This window comes from Cololabis saira, chromosome 14, assembly GCF_033807715.1.
Source record: "Cololabis saira isolate AMF1-May2022 chromosome 14, fColSai1.1, whole genome shotgun sequence".
NCBI lineage: Eukaryota > Metazoa > Chordata > Actinopteri > Beloniformes > Belonidae > Cololabis > Cololabis saira.
The window spans coordinates 12,028,834-12,049,458 of NC_084600.1; the positions used below are offsets into that span (position 1 = coordinate 12,028,834).

Sequence of the window (20,625 nt, forward strand, 5' to 3'; positions counted from 1 at the left end):
CTTGCTTGAGCCCCTCTGTCGTTTATCTCTTCCATCTTACTTTCTAGAGTCTCTTAGTCTCCTTTGTGATGATGTCAATTGTAGCATGTTTTAGTTCAGTCATTGTTGATGTATGACATACTGTAGTGCTGTGAAGCAACACTCCGTCATCACAAGAGTCGACCACGAAGGGAGTCCAAAGTTACTTTGGCTGGTTAAGCCAATATTAGGGACAGGAGCCCTAAAGAGCCTTATGACACACCCTCAATGTAATCAAATATATTTATCATGAAGGTCTTATGCTGCTTTAACTGGTACATAAAGAAAATCTGTTCATGAATTGATTTTAAAGGTTGGGCAGCAGCGCCATTTCTGAACAATTATTTTTACACAATGAAAGCAAGCACTTAATTACATACTTTCACGTCAAGGTAATGTTGGCAGGTCTGCAGGAACAGGGTTGTACTTTTTAAATGTTTGATATCAACATCTCCTACCCAAGCTTTAATACCCAACTGCTTTTCCAAAGCTTTTAATGGATTAATGTCATCTTTGTTTTTTTAAATCAGATCTTCACATTCACCTCCCTATAAGAGCACTTATATCAACCAGCCACCTGCTTCCAGATATTCCAGGATCCAGATTAAAAACGGAGGTGACTGAGCTTTAGCAGTGGCAGCTGCAGACATGTGAAGGAGTTTACCTCTTCATAAACACACTGCTCAAGACTAGAGAGGTAATAAAATCAGCGTTGAAGATTCCTCTTGGTTTTCGGTTAAGTGAAGTATGACACTCATGAAGATCAGGTGGTTGTTTTCATGTTTTTTCATCTTCTACTGCCTAAATGTCATTTGACAGTAAACTTTAGACTGCAGAGCGCTTTGGTCACCTTCTTTTTTTGTAAATAACTTTGTTGTTGCGCTCTTTTTAAATTAAAAAAAGGACAATGTATTTTATTTACAAAAAGTGCATAACTTCGGACTAGAAAATGCCCTTCAGAGTCCAACATAAGCTGTACAGGAACTCATTTCAATTCACCTTTATTAAATCTTGATGGGAAATGACTTGAATTCTATTAAAAAATAGCAAACCAGTTGTTTCATGTTATAATTTAATGTTGAATGAAGTACAGAAAATATAGAGAACAATCAAATCAAAATATCTGTACTGAAAGAAAAAAAAAACATGATTCAAGTAACTAAGTCACATTAGCTTTAACTCTCCCATGTGAGCGTAACCCTCCAAATAAACTAATAAAATATTAAACTAAAAGCTATGGAATTATCCTTCTGAGAGTAACAAAATAAAGATTTGGTCATTTGGAGGGCAGTGCCTCAAAAAATGACAAGAGGCTCTGCTTAACCGTGTCTGCACGTCAAACAGAAAACCATCACCGTACACAAAGTCGTTCTCTCGCTTCGTCTCACACAAACACACACATTCACTCACTGCACACACAAACCTTCCTCTGAAACCCCAAACCCTCTGGATTGGTCTGAGTGAGCCCAAGAAATCACATTTGAAAACTTGGCAAGTGAAATGTCCCTGGTGTGTTTATTTCATGTCTAATGTCGGGGAGATGGGTTCTCCAACGTTGTTGTTGAGCTGCAGGTATTCAACTCGTATCAGAGAGCAGGAAGTGAGCTGCAAATGAAAAATGCTTGCTGACAAAAATACTTTGTAACTGGTGAGTTGTTGCCGAAAACTCTACTTTGAGTCATTGCTGTATGAAATTTAGTAGATTGTGTTTTTCAGTCATGTAGATTGTGATCCTCCTCCTTCCACATCTAAGGAGAGATTTCTTCTGTCCCCTTGTCCACACTGTACATATGGAAACGTAAGACGGCTTGATGTGTCAATGGTGACATTTGTGAAGTGACACTGACATGGTTGCATAAAGATGAAAAGTTATAAAACAGCAACAGTTGAAGTAATAGAAAATAGTAATCTGACTTAAATACTGACTTGGCCTAATACAACCAGAATATGCAGCAGAGAAATATATCTTAACAGGAAGTGGTTGACTATTGTAATCCAAATAATTTAACACACAGTTGTTGTAAACATTTGTTTATGTTCTTTTTAACATCATTTGCAGACCTACTCAGAATCCATCTGTTCTGAACTGACACCACCTAATGAAAATAGAACAGTTCAGGCTAAAATAACCAATATCATTTTCTTGGCTCCTCAGCTTTATTTCATTCACATCCACGCTTATATGGCTCAAGTAGAAACATCCAGTGTTGAACATCCAGTGTTGAACATGTGCGCTCATTCTGCCCTCTGCTGGAAGACCAGAGTGTATTTTATCATGTTTTTTTAGAGTGGCTACCGGCAATAATGAAATGGCTTCAACTTTCTGATTGAAAACACAATCTCAGGCTACACTGCAAATTGAGGCAGCAGTACCATTTTGTTTGATTTCATTGTACTGACTGAATCCTCTGTGCAGAAACGGAATGAAAGGGGATATACTGTCGGCATATAAAACAGATAGAGATGTTTCCTGAAAAGGGAAATGACAAGAGGCTGTGCTGACATCTTCACAGCACCTCTGGTTTCCTCCGTGTGATGATGTCAGTGCTCCACGACCTCCGTGATCATGTCAGAGCTGGAATGGAGAACAATCACTGATGCCGGCTCCCCAAAGTGATCTGAACCAGCCAGCCAAACATGCAAGGTTGTCTTCAAGTACAGCAGTCCTTCTGTAGAACACACTCTCACATTGTCAGACGTGCCCACACACACACATTCACACACACACACACACACACTTGCAAACCTTTATTTCCCAAAATTGCCAAAGTTAGTGAAGGCATCTTGTTTGGGTGGGACCACAGCTGGGGTGATGGTGTGACTTAGGCCCATTCCTACTCCTGGTATCCCCATGCCGGCCATCCCGCTCATCATCACTGGAGAGGCCATGCCCATATTCATGCCCATGTTCATTCCCATCAGGCCTGGGTTTACAGCTATTCCACTCTGTAAACCTGTGGTCATTGAAGATGGCATACCTGCAGCCATGGAAGCAGGCATGCCGGTTGTCATGGCATTGCCCGGCATCATGGGTGTGACGGGTGGTCGTATCGGTGTCACGTGGGGCTGTGAGCTGAGGGTCAGTCCTCCAAAATTCTGGGCCAACAGGTTGACGGGAGGAACTCCTGTGCAGACACATAGGAGTACATTTGAATCCACTTTGTTTAACGCAGTTGTTATAAAGTCTCCAAAGCCCATGTAGAGCTGATGAGTGAACCTCAGTTATTCAAGTTATTCAAACCTACAGTAGTGAATAATATAATTACAAATAAATACTAATAAACTGATATAACCAATAATTAGGTGTAATAAACAATCTTTAAAAGAAGATATAAGAAGATAAGCATGCAAAAAATTTGTTTCAACAAATGTACAGGACTGTGTCAGAAAATTAGAATATTGTGATAAAGTTCTTTATTTTCTGTAATGCAATTAAAAAAACAAAAATGTCCTACATTCTGGATTCATTACAAATCAACTGAAATATTGCAAGCCTTTTATTATTTTAATATTGCTGATTATGGGTTACAGTTTAAGATTAAGATTCCCAGAATATTCTAATTTTTTGAGATAGGATATTTGAGTTTTCTTAAGCTGTAAGCCATGATCAGCAATATTAAAATGATAAAATGCAATATTTCAGTTGATTTGTAATGAATCCAGAATGTATGACTTTTTTGTAATTGCATTACAGAAAATCACAATATTCTAATTTTCTGAGACAGTCCTGTATATCGGTTTACCAAATTGCAAATTACCAGATTGCAAATCCGCATGGACAAGCACCTACAGTATGACAATGTCTTATTTCTTCTTTTTCCCGCAAGCTGACTTAAAACGACTTCACAATTAGTTTGTCTTTTAAAAGCATAATAACTTTTAAGTTTGTACAATACTTAAATGTTCCATTTAAATCAGTACGACTATATAAATCAAATCCCTGAACAGGAGGCTAACGGGAGTTTGTAGCAGCGTACCTTGCTGCTGGATAATATTGTTGAGAGTGGGGGGCGTCTTGCTGGCGTTGAGTCCTGCAGAGAGGAAGTCCAGGCTGATGTTGACGGAGGGGTCGGACCAGGTCGACCCTAATGATCCCTGCCCTCTGACACCAACCTTTTGCTGCTGTCCTATAGGCTGCTGAGACGTCATGCCTCCCAAATTCTGGGGAGAAAATATAAACTTAGATAAACCTTTTGAAACATCTGCATTATTATGTCATGCAAAGATCCATAGAATATTTACAGAAAATCAAAACGTGACATTTTTCTAAATCCAAGACCTTGTATTTACTGAAGGTATTATTCTCCCTGTTTATTGCACAATTAGTTTACCCAAATTTGCTCATAGAACACACAATAGAGCTTTGGGGTTCCTCTGTTTTCATGGGATTTACATCAATAACTTTCAAATCTTTAAATAATTTGGGGTAAATTAGACTTTTCTGAAAGGATAAAGCAGGTATAGAAAATGGATGGATGGATGGATGGATGGATCTTTCTGCAAGGCTTACCTGCTGAGAGCGAGAGTGGGCCATTGTAGGCATAGTAACAGACGCTCCTGGCGTCACCCCTCCCAGAGAGAAGGTCATGCTCTGAGAGGCACTGAGGGTCGTATGTGGACTGGTCATTTGACGGTTAACTCCACCCATCAGGTCAAAGAGCTCAGCAGACGGAGGGACAGGGGGAGGTATAGAAGCTGGGGCTTTGGGAGACTGAGTGCTACCGAACAGGTCCGTGACAGGCTGGGGAGGATCAGAGCTAGATGAAGCTGGAGGATTTCCTGAGAAGGTGTTCCAGTCCCCGAATTCTCCATTTCCACTGGATGATGCAGCAGCTGTTCACAGGAGAGGAGAGTGTTAGACTGTGGACTAGGGCTGGGCGATATGGACCAAAAGTCATATCTCAATATTTTCTAGCTGAATGGCGATACTCGATATATATCGATATTTTTTCTGTGCCATAATTGGGGTTTCCCCCAAAGCATTATAGCATAGCATCTCTGTTAGCTTCATTTTTTCTGAGGCAAACCCTTAAAAAAACAGTCACTTTTAATACAAAGCCTCGTGCCAAATGTCACACAGGTTCCTTTATTAACAGAGGTCTGCACAATATCAAAATGTATAAAACAAATGAAATAAAAATAAACTGCCTGCATATATAGAATAAAAATGCTTCTTGAATAAAATAAAACAAATATCCCTTTCCTGCATAACAATTAAATTCCAATACTTCCTGTGCTTCCAATCCTGTGCATTTAATACAATGTAGACAGTAACAGGCAGACTTTTCCACTGAGGTTGACAGTTGTGTAAATCTCAAATAAAACGTGTAAACAGATATTGCATCTCTTTGAGCAAATGTCAAATAATTACGTACAATAATTAAGTCAAGTACTGTACATTTTACACACACAGGAAAACTAACCTGTCAACACTGTCAGGTTTCAGCACACAAAGGTACTTTTTTCAATTTGTCACAAAATAAGCTATATCGATATAAACGATATTGGCCCGGTTTCCCAGATTAGTTAAGTAGCTCTTAACAGCGAAAGACTTCTTTCAAACCTTCTTAAGGAGCCTGTGAAAGAAGTCTTTCGCTGTTAAGAGCTACTTAACTAATCTGGGAAACCGGGCCATTGTCTCGTACCATATCGCGTTTGAAAATATATCGATATATATTAAAATCTCGATATATCGCCCAGCCCTGCTATGGACTATCGTGATCACGTGAAAACTGAATTCAGGTTGACTACATCTGGAGCTGTAAAGAAGAGGATGTTTACCTGTGGAAGTGGGGAGGGTGGCAGAGGCTGCAGGTGAAGAGAAATCAGCAAAGCCACCAATGAGGTCTGAACTGCATGCTGCATGGATATACACAAACATACATTTGTCCAAAACAAATGTAGAACTTTCTTTCCTGATGAACAGTGATGTAAAGCATACTGCAGGTACCTGTCTTGGTGCTTTGACTGGCTGAAGGGTCAATTTCCAGCAAGTCAGCGAGACCACTGCTTGAAGATTGTCCGACTGATGACTGAAAAGGTCAGAGACATAATGCTAAAATACATGCTTGCAATTAAAATGCGTCGCATCAGAAAGAAGCAAAGTATGTGAGCACCTTTTCCTCGGGGCTCCTGTCTCCTGTGTAGTGAGCTGCAGCGCCCAGGTCCAGGGTCTTGCTGCTTGCTGCTCCGCTGCGTTTCCTTGTGGTGGTTGTCGTGGTTTCTGTTGCTTGTGTAATCTGGATGCTCTTTGTTGTGACAGTTTCCTCCTCATCTTTGAACTCAATCGTTTCCTGCCTACCGTTTCTTGATGCTCTGTCCTCCTCGTTGTCACTATGGCAACCAAAATGAGGGAGACATCAGTGCTGAATAGATCATGCTATTGTTTTGTTGCTCCGCTGTTATTGTATGTTTGAGACGAGAGGACAGATGTAAAATAGGTAAGAGACTCCACCTGTCTGATTAACCAGACGGCTACCACAACCAAAACTAAAACCACTTTATAGCAAATATTCATATAATATCCTACATTATAACTCTATCATATGGGGCCAGTTGTTCAAAAAATTTAATCTATTTAATCTGGTTCAAAGTGATCCGGATTTGGAAATCCCATTTTATGCTATCCAGGATCAGGTAATCCGTCTTAGTTTCATGCCGGTGTTTCAAAGCAACATTGGATCACCCTGATTCAGATACACAGTTTTTAAGATTACCAAATCCGGATTACCAGTGCTCTAAATGGGACAACATATCACAATGTGGCCTACCAACGTGGGGTCACTTTAAGTGTATTGTCTTGCACAACATCACTACCAGGCACAATGTCCCTCTCTGCGATGACGTTTGTGATGCACCTGAGCTGTTGAAGAACCAGACCAACCTCTGTTCTGTCAGAATGAGGGACTGACTGGACGTGTAGTAAGGGATGCAATAGTTAGAAATTATTTTTGACAGGTTCATCTCTGATGATTCTTTCTTTGATATTAATATACAGTGATGAATTACAGAAAAATTGAATATATTATTTTTGTTTGTTATTGAAATCTGTTTGGGGGATTATTTCATGGTGTTTATTTCTGTTATACATTTTACTTTATTCTATCTCTTAGTTTATCTCCATATATATTTGTTTGCTTTTATATTTTTATTTTTTATTTTTATTTTTACTGTATTGCACCAATCACCACAATAAATTCCTTGTGTGTGTTGACAAACTTGGCAATAAACCCCCTTTCTGATTTCTGATTTCTGGTTAGAAATTATTTTTGACAGGTTCATCTCTGATGATTGTTTCTTTGATATTAATATACAGTGATAAATTACAGAAAAATTGAATATATTATTTTTGTTTGTTATTGAAATCTGTTTGGGTGATTATTTCATGGTGACAAGATAATTTTTATTTTATTTTTACTCCACTATACTGAAAGGCTTAATTGGTAGCCTATGTTTACTTTATCTACTTTAAAACTGTAACGGTTAAACAAGTCAAGTGCAAAATATAAATAAAAGTATTTACACTAAATGATACAAATGTTGTATTATTTGACCAATTTTAAAGCTTTTCGTCATTTTCCTCCTGAAATCCACCTTGAAATCCTACCCCCTGTTGGGATCAGGATAATCCTGTTTTTTTGGATCAAAGTTTTCCAAATCCTACTGGAAAGTTTTGAACAACACAAACTGAAGGTTTGATCCAGATTAAAACTAGGATTGTATTACGTGATCTAATCCGATTTCAGAATCCTTCTTTCCCTTTTGAACAACCCATTTTCAAACTTTGATCCAATCCGATAACCAAAATCCGATCAGATTACTTTTGAACCACTGGCTGGCCCATGATGTTTACCTGATTCTGTCAGGCGAGTCGTCTCGCTCCTTCTTCCTGAACTTGTTGAGGGTGTCGTCGATGGTGCTGCCGATCTTATCACTAATCTCTCCGAGCTTCTCACTAAAGGGGAAAGCTCCTCTGCTCTTATCCCAGTCCTCATCCCACTTACTCCGATCAAGTTCATTAGCTGGAAGAAGGAGTGAGAACACAAGAGATTCCAGTTTCGCATAAATCCACCAACTACATGGGCAACATGATCATCTTAATGTCAACAATATACAATAAGGAATAAGTGCCATTCAACAAAGATCAATTTCAGATAAATGAATGATGACATCAAAACTCTGGAAAATATCCACCAAGACCTTGTATTTACTGAAGGTAGGGGGGGGTTATTTTTTGTGCAATCCCAAAATGAAAGGACATTTGATTAACAATGATATTTAAATGTAAGTAGATGAGCAAAGAATACAAAATACTGTTCTATTTTATCAGTCCAGTAAGTACATTTTTTTCTATTGCTTTTACTTAAGTTTAGGACTAGAGGATTAATAGATTTCTTATTAAAACTGAAATTTTAACCAATGTAATTAAGAATTTGCGACGGCTACTATTATTAATGCAGCCTCAGAGTGAATATTTGGGGGGAATTTGGCTGCTATCTGAAGGATTATAAGGAACAAGGGCCAATAACTGTAAAAGCACCTCAGACAGAAATGGAGAGAGAAAAAAAACACAGTAGTAGTAGTACTGTTCCTGCCCAATTAGGAAATAGTCATTTTTAAAGTATTATACAGTGTATAATCAATTTTCAATCACAATATCTGTCAGAAAGGTTTCAAATAGATATTTAACCAATATCCTTTACCCTGAACTTCTGGAAGTAGAATTTCTGCAATCAAACTTTTTAGGTTAAATTGAGAGGTCTTTAAGGTCACTTAAATCTTTTAATATTTTCTGGTAACAGATTGTTCAATGTGAAGATGTTTTTCTGCATTTGACATATTTGTATGACGACAAAGACACTAATTTCTCCCCATTTTTTAAGCGCTTAAGGTCTTGAAGGAGTAAACCAGATAGTCAGTGCACCAACAGACCAATTTCATTGTTCATACAATTTAACTATTTTTACCAAATTAAAAAGTGTTGCACATCTGCATCAACAAATAGAAAGTATTGTAGTTTGAATTATCATTTTGTTCACTCAGTACTGTCAAAGAAAACTCAGTGAATTACGTACAGTTCTTAAAATTACCGCCTCCTCCACCCATGGTGTCAGATGAGACACCAATGTATTTATCCTTGTTCTTCTTGGCTTTCTTCCTCTCCTCTCTGAGCCTGTCATCGTCCTGGATAAACTCCACCATCTCCTTCACCTTCTGTCGCACATTGATGCCTTGATCCTTACCGTTCTCATCTGTATTAAGACACAAATAATAAAAAAAAAAAACAAGCACAGTCAAAGACAGATATTTAAAATGTCCGAGACTTCTATCAAGACTGCAAGGCCGTTCATTACTAGTGCATAATAGCTCTTGTGACATCCCAACATTTTATTATCCACCAACTATCCTACTGGCAACTTTCTTTGTTCATGTTGGATTTCTATTAATATACCTAATTATACATGCTCACTATGCCACAAATAGAAATAAAGTATGAAGAAAAGATGAATCAATGAACAAGAAGAGTTATTTATAGATATTTACCTATGAAGTGGTAGTTTTCGAGAGATCGCAGGTCATAGATGTGCTCTCTGGCACTAGTCACAACCCTCTCCGAGCCATTCCTGATCAAATAAGCCAGCAAGAGTAAAGCCTGCAAGAGGGAAAAATACATTACATTTAGCAGATGCATTTAACCAAAGCATCACACAAAAGAGGAAAACAATTAAGCCACAGTAAAAAAGTAGATCATAAAACTGGTGCAGATAAGTCAGCATTCCAATAAGTGCAGCTGAGTGCTACCAAGGTGACATTCAAGTGCAGTTCGGGACGTTAAAGGGAGAGCGCGTTCTTGGAAGAGGAACGTTTTCAACACCTTCTTTAATTAATCAAGATGAAATACAAAAGTCTTTGTGGAGTTACATTTTTTTCACAGCATGTCAGATTATTACCATAACAATATCCGACTGCAAACATCCAGTGGTTGTATAAAACATACATGAAACATGTATGTGTAGTTTTTCCTTCTAGAGTTCAAGTTTTCATAGAACAGCATGTTGATTTGACATTAAAACATGTGAAACCAGCCAGCTGCAGATAGAAGCAACTAAAAGACCCCCCGCCCCTCCCCACTCATTTGGCTCAGATGCTGGGACAGATTTAAAAAGAAAAAGTATTTGGTTTCAGCTTGTTATTGAATGTAAACCCCTGGAGTATAATGGTGGTTTGAACAGTAGGTTTTTGGTTGTTGTTTTTTTTTTTAAACACATTCTGTCTGATTGCCTTTAGCAGCTTGTCAGATGCCACAGGAACCAGCTCTCCCATGTGTGGCTGTTCATAAATGACATTGCTGCACTTCAGACTGCGCAGTGTTGAAAGTGACCAAGACAGACTGCCGTCTGAAAACATGACGTCATTCAGACGTCACTGAGGTGTTCGGCTGCTGCTTCCCAGTGAATAGAAAGTGATGCATGTCTGAAAAGGATTTTAGACAGATGGTGAAGGAGCGCATGAAAACAAGAGTAAGAGAAGTAATTGGAGGTAAATGTAATCAAAACCATTCACAGACTTATAATCTTAACATTAAATTAAAATTAAACTCATTTTTCCCTTTCCAGTAGTTAATCTGTTCCTTTCAAACCGTCCTGATGAACTCAATTTAATGCTCACCTAAAAAGATTGAGACTTACACCGTAACTGTTCTTGCACAGTTTATGCATGCTCCATATCAGTCTTGTATGATTATGTACATATTATACAAGAGAAAAAACATGCACTGCTTTGATTTTTGAACTGTACATTTAAGGCATTTTATAAATACACAAATTATTAGGGGAGAAAAAACGACTGAAAATAGTTTCCTTTGAATTCACTTTAAAAAAAAAACTGTGCCTTTAGCCTATTCCTTGTCAAAACACAGGATTCTTATGGGTGTCTGACAGCAAGAACAACAATGCACTAATGGCGCTTTTACACTAGTACCTACTCAGCCCGACCCGACTCGCCTCCACTCGGTTTGGCACCTTTCCACCAGGGGTCTAACGTGCCGAGTAGATACTTTTTCTGTAACTATTCTGCCGAGGTTCTAAGCGGCTGAGTCAGCTGTATCTGACATCATCACACTACACGCCACCGATTGGTCGGGGGATTGGCTCAATCGCACAATCGAGTACGTCACAGCAGCTTCGCTCCAACCCCACCTACTTCTGATCTGGGTATTGAAAAGAAACGAGGGCGAGTCGAGATGAGTGTTAAAGAGGTAAAGCCACAGATTTGTTTTCTTTATTGTTGTAATCTGTGCTTTAAATAAATCTGACATTGTTTATTATAAAACAGACTGATTTATTGCTGTAGTTGAAAAATACATGAGAACAAGACCTTGAAAAAATAATCGCATATTAAATCGCAATCGCAATATTGAGGAAAAAAAATCGCAATTAGATTATTTTCAAAAATGGTTCAGCCCTAGTGTCATAAGACTCAATATTACTAAAACCTGACCAAACAAAGTACACAGAGCTACACAAGACAAAAACAACATACATCCAACCTCCTACCTAGAGCACCGTCATACCTTGTAGACTCGTCTCCAGTTCTTCTTGTTGTCCTTCAGCATCCTGGTCCACAGCATGTTCATCACCTCCGGAAACTGCTCGTACATAAAAGTAGATCTACAAAACACATACGTAACACACTTTTAATGATGCTCAGAAAAACCCATGTAATGCACCATTCGCACAGGATTAAAATGATCTGGGTACTTGCTGTAATTTGTAATAATCACAGAAGACGTCTGTGTTTTTAAACCCGTCTGAATGTGCCATGTCTGTGATTTGTAAACTAAAAATTCCACAGCAAATTACCTACCCTATTTCACCTAACACTGAGGTAATGAGATACGTTTAATGCCATCCGAATGCACATGTCAGTAATGCAGTGATGTGTGGGCCGGAATCCTCTTTTTTCAACAAGTCTCTCTTGTCCGCTTTTCTGCCTCTTTCCCTGCGTAGCCTAATTATCGCAGACACGGTCCATAGTTTGATATAATATAATACAACTTCAGTCTATATCCACCCCCTTAAAGTGTAATGATCTGATATTTTTAGAGAGAAGAAATTGGCCAACAGTAAGAGTCACATTGAGACTTTTAAAACCAGTCCGGATCAGCAGTGAGTGACAATGAGGTGATGAAATACAGTATGTGGCTGCATCACGCAGTAAGAAACTTTTTATCTGTCATCAAGCTTAAAGCTTCTCTGACAGCGCAAAACCTTTAAAGGGCTTCAATGAAAGCTTCAGACCCGGTTACGTCTACCGTTACCATGGCAACTTAAAATACCAGTTCATTAATATAATCATTCAGTGTAGAATGAGCAGAGGCTATGGACAATCAGAACATTTACATCATATTTTGTCACAAATTTACAGCTTACTAGGAATGGGCGATATTTTACTAAACCGTCAAAAAAATTCCCCACGGTAAGAATTTGTCATCTCGCGGTAAAAACGATAAATGGTTTTGCGTTAAATCCATGCACAACGTACGTGAAGGAAGGAAGGAAGGAAGGAAGGAAGGAAGGAAGGAAGGAAGGAAAGATATGAGCCTGAAAGAAAGAAAGAAAGAAAGAAAGAAAGAAAGAAAGAAAGAAAGGAGCCTGAAAGAAAGAAAGAAAGAAAGAAAGAAAGGAGCCAGAAAGAAAGAAAGAAAGAAAGAAAGAAAGAAAGAAAGAAAGAAAGAAATGAGCCTGAAAGAAAGAAAGAAAGAAAGAAAGAAAGGAGCCAGAAAGAAAGAAAGAAAGAAATGAGCCAGAAAGAAAAAAAGAAAGAAAGAAAGAAAGAAGCCTGAAAGAAAGAAAGAAAGAAAGAAAGAAAGAAAGAAAGAAAGAAAGAAATGAGCCTGAAAGAAAGAAAGAAAGAAAGAAATGAGCCTGAAAGAAAGAAAGAAAGAAAGAAAGAAAGAAATGAGCCTGAAAGAAAGAAAGAAAGAAAGAAAGAAAGAAAGGAGCCTGAAAGAAAGAAAGATATGAGCCTGAAAGAAAGAAAGAAAGAAAGAAAGAAAGAAAGAAAGAAAGAAATGAGCCTGAAAGAAAGAAAGAAAGAAAGAAAGAAAGAAAGAAAGAAAGAAAGAAAGAAAGAAAGAAAGAAAGAAAGAAAGAAATGAGCCTGAAAGAAAGAAAGAAAGAAAGAAAGGAGCCTGAAAGAAAGAAAGATATGAGCTTGAAAGAAAGAAAGAAAGAAAGAAAGAAATGAGCCAGAAAGAAAGAAAGAAAGAAAGAAAGAAAGAAAGAAAGAAAGAAAGAAAGAAAGAAAGAAAGAAAGAAAGAAAGAAGGCGGATCTGAGTCATTCCAGTTTTGCAGTACAGGTGTAACTCATTTAATAGTTTTTTATTAATTCAATTTAATTGGTGTAGTTTAGTAGTATTTAGTATCTTTTAGAGCAGTGTTTTGGCTCCAAAGACTGAATGTGGTGATAGATTTATAGTTACAAAGGTGGAGTTGAATTGGTATTTTTTTTATCGTCATTTTTATTGTTATCGGGATAAATGCCAGAAATTATCGTGATACATTTTGTAGTCCATACCGACCATCCCTATAGCTTACTACTTTACAAGTGACAATCACAAATCAACAGGCACATATATGAACAATGTGTGTGAGTGTGTTCCACCTACTTCGCTATCTCGCCCATTAGTTGTCCAGAGGGTCCCCAGGGGTCATCATTAGTGGCTTCTCGAACCTTAGACTCTATCTCTGAGTAGTTCATCACCACATTGGTGCTGTTGGCAAAAAAACACATGCTTTATTTGTAAATGACTCATGGTGGAAATGTGATCAAACGCATGGTTGTTTTGTTTGTCTCCGTAATGAACTCGCCTGAATCTGTCCAGGTTTTACCCCGTCTCTGACCCTGAGCTGGACAGGCTCCAGCACCCTGCCCCCTAAATATCCCAGCATGCCCATCCCTGTATAAAACCTGAAATCTCAAGTGCTAGATCTCAGACTCTACAGCAGGGCTATTCAATTGGCGGCCCGCGGGCCACATGCGGCCCGCCAGGAGCTTTTATGTGGCCCCTGGTTATATTTCAAAAAAGGGGGTGTTTGTTGAAATTTTTTATTTATTTATTTTTTTTTTAATAATATTTTTATAACTGGCTACTATGGACTAAAATGGTTGTGCTCAATGCTTAATATAATATTCAAATAAGGAAATCTTGGTGGAAAGTGGTGCTTTGTCATTATGGCGTGTTTTATTAAAAGTAGGTCAATATCAACTTCATTAAGTTTGCACAATGCATGGTTTCAAAATGAACTTGCATTCAAAATAATATTTCTTTATCTGAATATTATATTTAACATTCACAATTACTAAATCTGGAGACAATTAATACATAATTCATATGTAAACTAGATATATTCAAATGTATAATACAAATGTATTATATTTACATAAGTCTTCGTCTTTGAGTGCAAAATACATTTTGAAAACCCCCACATTTTCAAATTGTGCGGCCCTCTCCATACAGTCCTTTTGCAGATGTGGCCCCCGGCCGAATCTAGTTGAATACCCCTGCTCTACAGGCCTAAAGGTCATGAAAGTACAACAAGAAAGAGACAGATGTAGCTGATTTGGAAGCATTGCCAGAAAGAGTCGCTTCTTTCTAAAAACAATCACAAACCTACAACAGAATGACTAAAAAAAGAAAAGTCATGAAAAAACTGTGCAATGCACTTAACCCAAGTTAACACACTGACCTAACTGAAATAATGTAACAGGAAGTTAAAGGGCTGCACAGAAACAAATGTCTACAAACATCATGGAACTGAAGCAACACTGTAAACAAGGGCCGGGTTTCCCAGATCAGTTAAGTAGTTCTTAACAGCGAAAGACTTCTTTCAAACCTTCTTAAGGAGCCTGTGAAAGAAAATCGCGTTTCCCAGAGTTGCTCTTAGCTTAAGTATCTCTTTCATTAAGAAGGAAATGAAAGATGCTGCTGACCCAGTCTTTACAACCATCTTAGTGAACAAAGACTCACAGATCCAGCCGCGTCAGGCAAAACAATATTACACCAAGCAATGAAATATTAAAACAATGCACCCCGCACAAATTTTGATTTATTTTATACTTTAGATTTATATTGTTTAGCATTTATTGGTGACAGCAAAGGGGGAAAAAAAGAAAAATAAGGAATAACAAGTGTGTTCCTGTATATGCTTTATGCGCACAAATAAAACGATCATCATGAATATCATTTATTTGATAATTTGGCTGCTATACAGCATGTTCTCGCTGCAAATCAACCGCGTCACCGTGCGCGAAGCAGAACTGTTTTTATGAACGCATTCGTGCGTCAGCACTTCAGTCCCCTGGACGTGTGTCGGACCGCGCTGTCCAGGCAGCCGGGACACCTGCGCCGTGCCCGAGCGCATCTATGTGATGACAGGGAAGCAGCAGCTGAAGAACGAGATCCTTTGATGAATCGTTCATACAGTCTCAAATATAATCAATGGTGTCGGTTTATATTAAAGAATCTTTTTGCCCAGAAGAAAAAAGAGCGAAGACAACGACCCATAACTATTTTCTTCTCTCTCTTCTCGGGATGCAGCATCATTCAGAAGAGGAGGAATACGTGCGAGGCGGGGATGATCTCTGCAATCTGAAGCCCTCTATAATTGTAAAAAGAATTTCACTTATCACGGGTTCTTTTTGGAACATAACCCCTGCGAAAAACCAGGGTTTGCTGTAATTCCACGTTGCGATTTGCGAAACTCGCCTTCTCTTGGCTCATGTTTTTGAACGCACACACACGCCCACCCCGTTTACTCCCGGTCTCCGTGTGTGGGGAAAAAAAGCCTCACTGTAGCCAGAAATAACGGAGTAACACACCGTTTGGATGAAAAAGGGTCATTGAATTATATTTATCATCTTAATTTTTTATTATAACGCACAGGCAGCAGGGAATTAGTGCGTTAGGCAGCAGTGCTGCGTGTGGAAATGCGCTGATAGTGATCGGTGATCGATTTGCCTGGCATCGATTCATTTGGTTTCAGAACCGGACAGCTGCTCCAAAGAGCTTCCGAAAGAGCGAAACTAAAGAACGGTGTTAAGAAGTCATCTGGGAAACACCCGTATCTTAGGATTCTCTCTTAGTTCAAACCTTCTTTGAACCTCTCTTAAATCCTTAAGAGAGGTTGGATCTGGGAAACCCGGCCAAGAGTGGTTCAAAATTCCACCACAACATTTCAAGAGACTGATAATGTCATATATAAAAGAAAGAGTTAAGTTGTTGTTGCTAAAAGCCTTTCTACAAGCTACTGAATCATGAGGTGTATATAGTTTCTATTGTTTATACTATTAGCTATGATATTCTGCTTTTGTCATTTTAGCTTAGTTTTTGTTAAATGAATAAAAACAGTTAGCTTATAGTTTTTTGTATTTTTTTTTCTTCGTTACATGAGTGTTTGTCTGCTTCCTCCCCTCGTTGTTATGTTGTTTCTGTGGTTCACCTGTTTTGCTTGTTTTCCTGTAAGCATGAACTCGTGATGAGAAGGGGTTGCTCTAAAGTAGGGCTCGGCGATATATCGAGATTTTAATATATATCGATATATTTTCAAACGCGATATGGTACGAGACAATATCGTTTATATCGATTTAAAAAAAAAAAAATTTACATTTTTTTTTTTAATGATTTTGATATAGCTTATTTTGTGACAAATGGACTTGAATGTTTTATTTGAGATTTGCACAAATGTTTTGTTATTTGCACAACTGTCAACCTCAGTGGAAAAGTCTGCCTGTTACTGTCTACATTGTATTAATTGCACAGTGTATTTTAATTTAATTGTTATGCAGGAAAGGGATATTTGTTTTATTTTATTCAAGAAGCATTTTTATTCTATATATGCAGGCAGTTTATTTTTATTTCATTTGTTTTATACATTTTGATATTGTGCAGACCTCTGTTAATAAAGGTACCCGTGTGACATTTGGCACGAGGCATTGTATTAAAACTGACAGTTTTTTTAAGGGTTTGCCTCAGAAAAAATGAAGCTAACAGAGATGCTAACAGAGATGCTATGCTATAATGCTTTGGGGGAAACGCCAATTATGGCACAGAAAAAATATCTATATATATCGAGTATCGCCATTTAGCTAGAAAATATCGAGATATGACTTTTGGTCCATATCGCCCAGCCCTACTCTAAAGACAGCTAAAAAAGCAGTAAGGAGTTGATTTCTTTTCCTGACTTTCCTGTCCATCCTTGAATTGAATTTCACATCTAAGATCTGCCAAAGAACTCCCCTCTGAAGTAAAATAAGAGGCATCTATAAATAACAACAAAACCCCTTGACTGTATTACTGTTACTGGATACAAACAGAAAGTGCTCTGTACAAGTGTGACTCCTTAATCTGCAGGAAAAAGAGAGACCACTTCTGCCAATCAATAATAATATATTCCTCAGGCCTAGTAAGGCACAACCAACAGCTTACTCTATCCTAAATGTTATGCTTCTTCTTGATACTCATCCTCTTATCTCCTTCCCTACCCTCCAACCCCACCTCCTTACTTTACTTGAAAGAGCCGGGCCATTCAGACGTAGCAATGTCTCAAATTAACAGTGAAATATCCAGTACACAGGACTTCTGCTAGGACAATGCTTTTGTTTTATAGCACTGGAAATGTCAATGTGAAAAAAAACCAACAAAAGACGTTAGTTGGGATGTTAAGTACAGGACTCATGAAGCACTTTCTCTTGGAGGCTTTGTTGGCTATATAAAAATAATATGCATTTTCTTCCGAGCTCAAACTAAAATAATGTATGAGATTCAAATCTTTTAATTACCAACCATGATTGTGACAAAATCAAAGCACAGTAATCAAGACGTTTGAAAGAAAAAACATCAACAACAAAGGACTAAACAATCTAAACATATTCCTGCATGCCTGGATCACCGGAAAAAACATCAAGACTAGTTCAATTTAAATCTAATTACAACAAAACTCAAGATCCAGTCACGTCTGTGGTAGTCACGACTCACAAACAGTACAATACCCAGTTTGGTTATTTCAACAATGCAATCAGCTAATTACTGATGTCAGTAGTTGTTTTGTTCTGGACTTTAGTGATAAGAATTCCTACTATTTTTATCTCTCCACATACTCATGTGCAGTCCAATATCAACACAAACTATATAGTAAGTAAGAAACATAGAAAATGTAATAACATAAGAGTTTGGGTAAACAATTAATTGCGGTGTGCTTAAATTGTATTTTAATAACAGACACAAAATAAGAATATTACACTGTCCAACAAAACTACTGTTATCGAACTATCAATTTTATCCTCGTTTCTACTGGTTTTAAGCCACTTTTACTTTCAGATTAGTATTATGATCATCGCATTTTTTGCTGCAAATCAAAAACAAAAATATGTTAAATGAATGCATGTCCACAGTGATGTCATGAAGTTTGGTTTTGCAACACTATTCATGAACATGGTGTCAGTAGATGATCATCTATATATTGTTAGCCAAAATTACAAGTTAAAAATGGCTAAATAGTTAAACCATAACAAAAGAAGTAGGAGGAAACCGAAAAAAAAATTACCTCAAAACACTGATGTAAATATAACATTGAGAATAATTTTACTAAGCTGCATTTAAACAGGTAATAGAACCTGTCACAATGACTATATTACTACAGATATGCATACCAAAGAGGCATGCTTTGTCTGCAGGGTAAACAAACAGATCTCTGTAGTAGTATGTTGCAACAGCAGCATAGACCACTCCAGTACATGTGTGTGTGCGGTGGGTGAAAGGCTTGGTCGTGCTGGACCGAGGGGACGTGGGGACGTGGGCCTCACCAGACCGGTGTTCTGCCAATTTCTGCTGCTTTGCCAAAAAATGCTACCTAATGGTTTTCTACCTTCGCAGAGCTACAATTTTACTGTTTTACTCCCTAACCCACTTCCTTTTCCCCCAAGTGGTGCTTGTCTCTTGCCAGGCCGTCATTGTAAATAAGAATGTTCTTAATGCCTGGTTAAATAAAGGCCAATGACTGAATGAATATTAAATAAAGCAATAGGAAAAAAAACAACAATCCTCTTTATCGTATAATTTTTACAAAGTGTAAAGCAATTCATGTCATGGGTCGTGTATTTTGAAGGATCAAATACTCAACATCCCATATTATCAATTTTACATGGTGCAAGAAATGATTGGCGTGGCAATCAAACTTTGAAAACCGACTGTGCGCATGCGCAGAACCTCAAAGTAGCATTTCTCGGCAGGTAGCAAGGATTGGCAGGAACACCGGTGCTGCTGATGGGAGCTACATGTGCAGCTGCAACATTTACTGGAGCACTCTGCCATCTTCCCACGCTCCGTGGTCAGTCTTCCCATCGGTGCATGATGCCGTGTGCACGCTCAGCGCTGATAAGGGCATCAGCTGGAGCGGGAGAGTGGGACAGGTGTGTGCAGCACCTGCACCTGCAGGGGGGGCAGCACCTGCACCTGCGGGGGCAGCATCTGCACCTGCGGGGGCAGCATCTGCACCTGCACCAGGTGCAGCCCCTGCACCAGGTGCAGGTGAAGCCCCCGCAACTGCACCTGCAGGGGCAGCACCTGGTGCAGGTGCAGCCCCAGGTGCAGCCCCTGCAGGTGGAGTCCCCGCAACTGCACCTGGTGCAGGTGCAGCCCCAGGTGCAGCCCCTGCAGGTGGAGGTGCACATGCAGGGGCAGCTCCTGCACATGCACCTGCAGGGGCAGCACCTGCAGGTGCAGGTGCAGCCCCAGGTGCACATGCAGGACCTGCACCTGCAGGGGCAGCACACACCTGACCTGCTCCTGCTAGCGGCTTCAGCTACGTAGCATCCGCTCGGGATCAGACGCAAAACACATCCTAAGTCAATTATGTTGGGTTTTCTCTGGTTTAAATGTAGCGAGCAGGAATATGATGATAAATGCCTAACCACACAAAGCACATATTGTGATATGTGCAGCGTTTGAGGATTGGCAGCTAGCCAGCTAGCAGCTAGCCGCTGCTAAACAGCTGAAGGCTATGGCCGTGACGTCACGCCAGCAGCTTCTCCTCCGTCAGCGGTAAAAGCTGCTGATGCTGCCCGGGGTCTGCCCGGGGTCTGCCCGGGGTTTACCCGCCAGCACGCCCGGACCAGCCGCCTGGAAGCAGTTTAAGACCTGATTTATGGTCCGCGTTAAATCGACGGCGTAGGGTACGCGGCGACGCACAAGGTACGGTGTGCGTCGCCGCGTCCCCTTCGCCGTAGGCTCTGCGTCGGTGTAACGCGGAACCATAAATCATCCTCCAGCGACGCAGCAGCAGCTACTGCTCGCAGCTCCATCACGTCCATCTACTCACGCTTTGTCCACCAGCTCCCGGACCTTCCACATGTTCAGCATCTCCGCTCGGAACTACTGCGGGTCGGCCGCCTCAGGAACTGCGTCGCCCCCGTGTCTGTACGCCCCGCAAGCCGGAGGTGGAGCCCGCGTCCCGACGACAGCCACGGCAGGTCTCGCTCCGAAGGCGCTGCGGCCGCTGCGGTAACGGAGTTACGGACCGGCCCGGTTGCTACGGAAACGTCGTCCC

General features: G+C 39.5%; 1 protein-coding gene across 1 annotated transcript; it reads right to left on the minus strand.

Moving 5' to 3' along the window:
* Positions 1 to 1,073: 1,073 nt before the first annotated feature.
* LOC133459590 (clathrin interactor 1-like) lies at positions 1,074 to 20,625 on the minus strand. The gene is made up of 12 exons (XM_061739693.1): positions 20,398 to 20,625; positions 13,689 to 13,793; positions 11,591 to 11,687; positions 9,562 to 9,670; positions 9,093 to 9,269; positions 7,871 to 8,039; positions 6,135 to 6,351; positions 5,969 to 6,050; positions 5,800 to 5,877; positions 4,529 to 4,851; positions 3,996 to 4,179; positions 1,074 to 3,143 (listed from the first exon to the last, which is right to left on the minus strand). Exons 1-12 carry the CDS (start codon positions 20,436 to 20,438, stop codon positions 2,767 to 2,769), a joined length of 1,959 nt encoding a protein of 652 aa, XP_061595677.1. The 5' UTR covers positions 20,439 to 20,625; the 3' UTR covers positions 1,074 to 2,766.

What these genes read in the sequence shown, in the direction of transcription:
- LOC133459590 (XM_061739693.1), bottom strand. Translation starts at nt 20,438, where the DNA reads ATGCTGAACATGTGGAAGGTCCGGGAGCTGGTGGACAAAGC. An exon ending in GACTCGCCTGACAGAATCAG is followed by an intron (nt 6,352 to 7,870) that starts GTAAACATCATG and finishes TGGTTGCCATAG; the next exon opens with TGACAACGAGGAGGACAGAG. An exon ending in ACAGGAGCCCCGAGGAAAAG is followed by an intron (nt 6,051 to 6,134) that starts GTGCTCACATAC and finishes TGACCTTTTCAG; the next exon opens with TCATCAGTCGGACAATCTTC.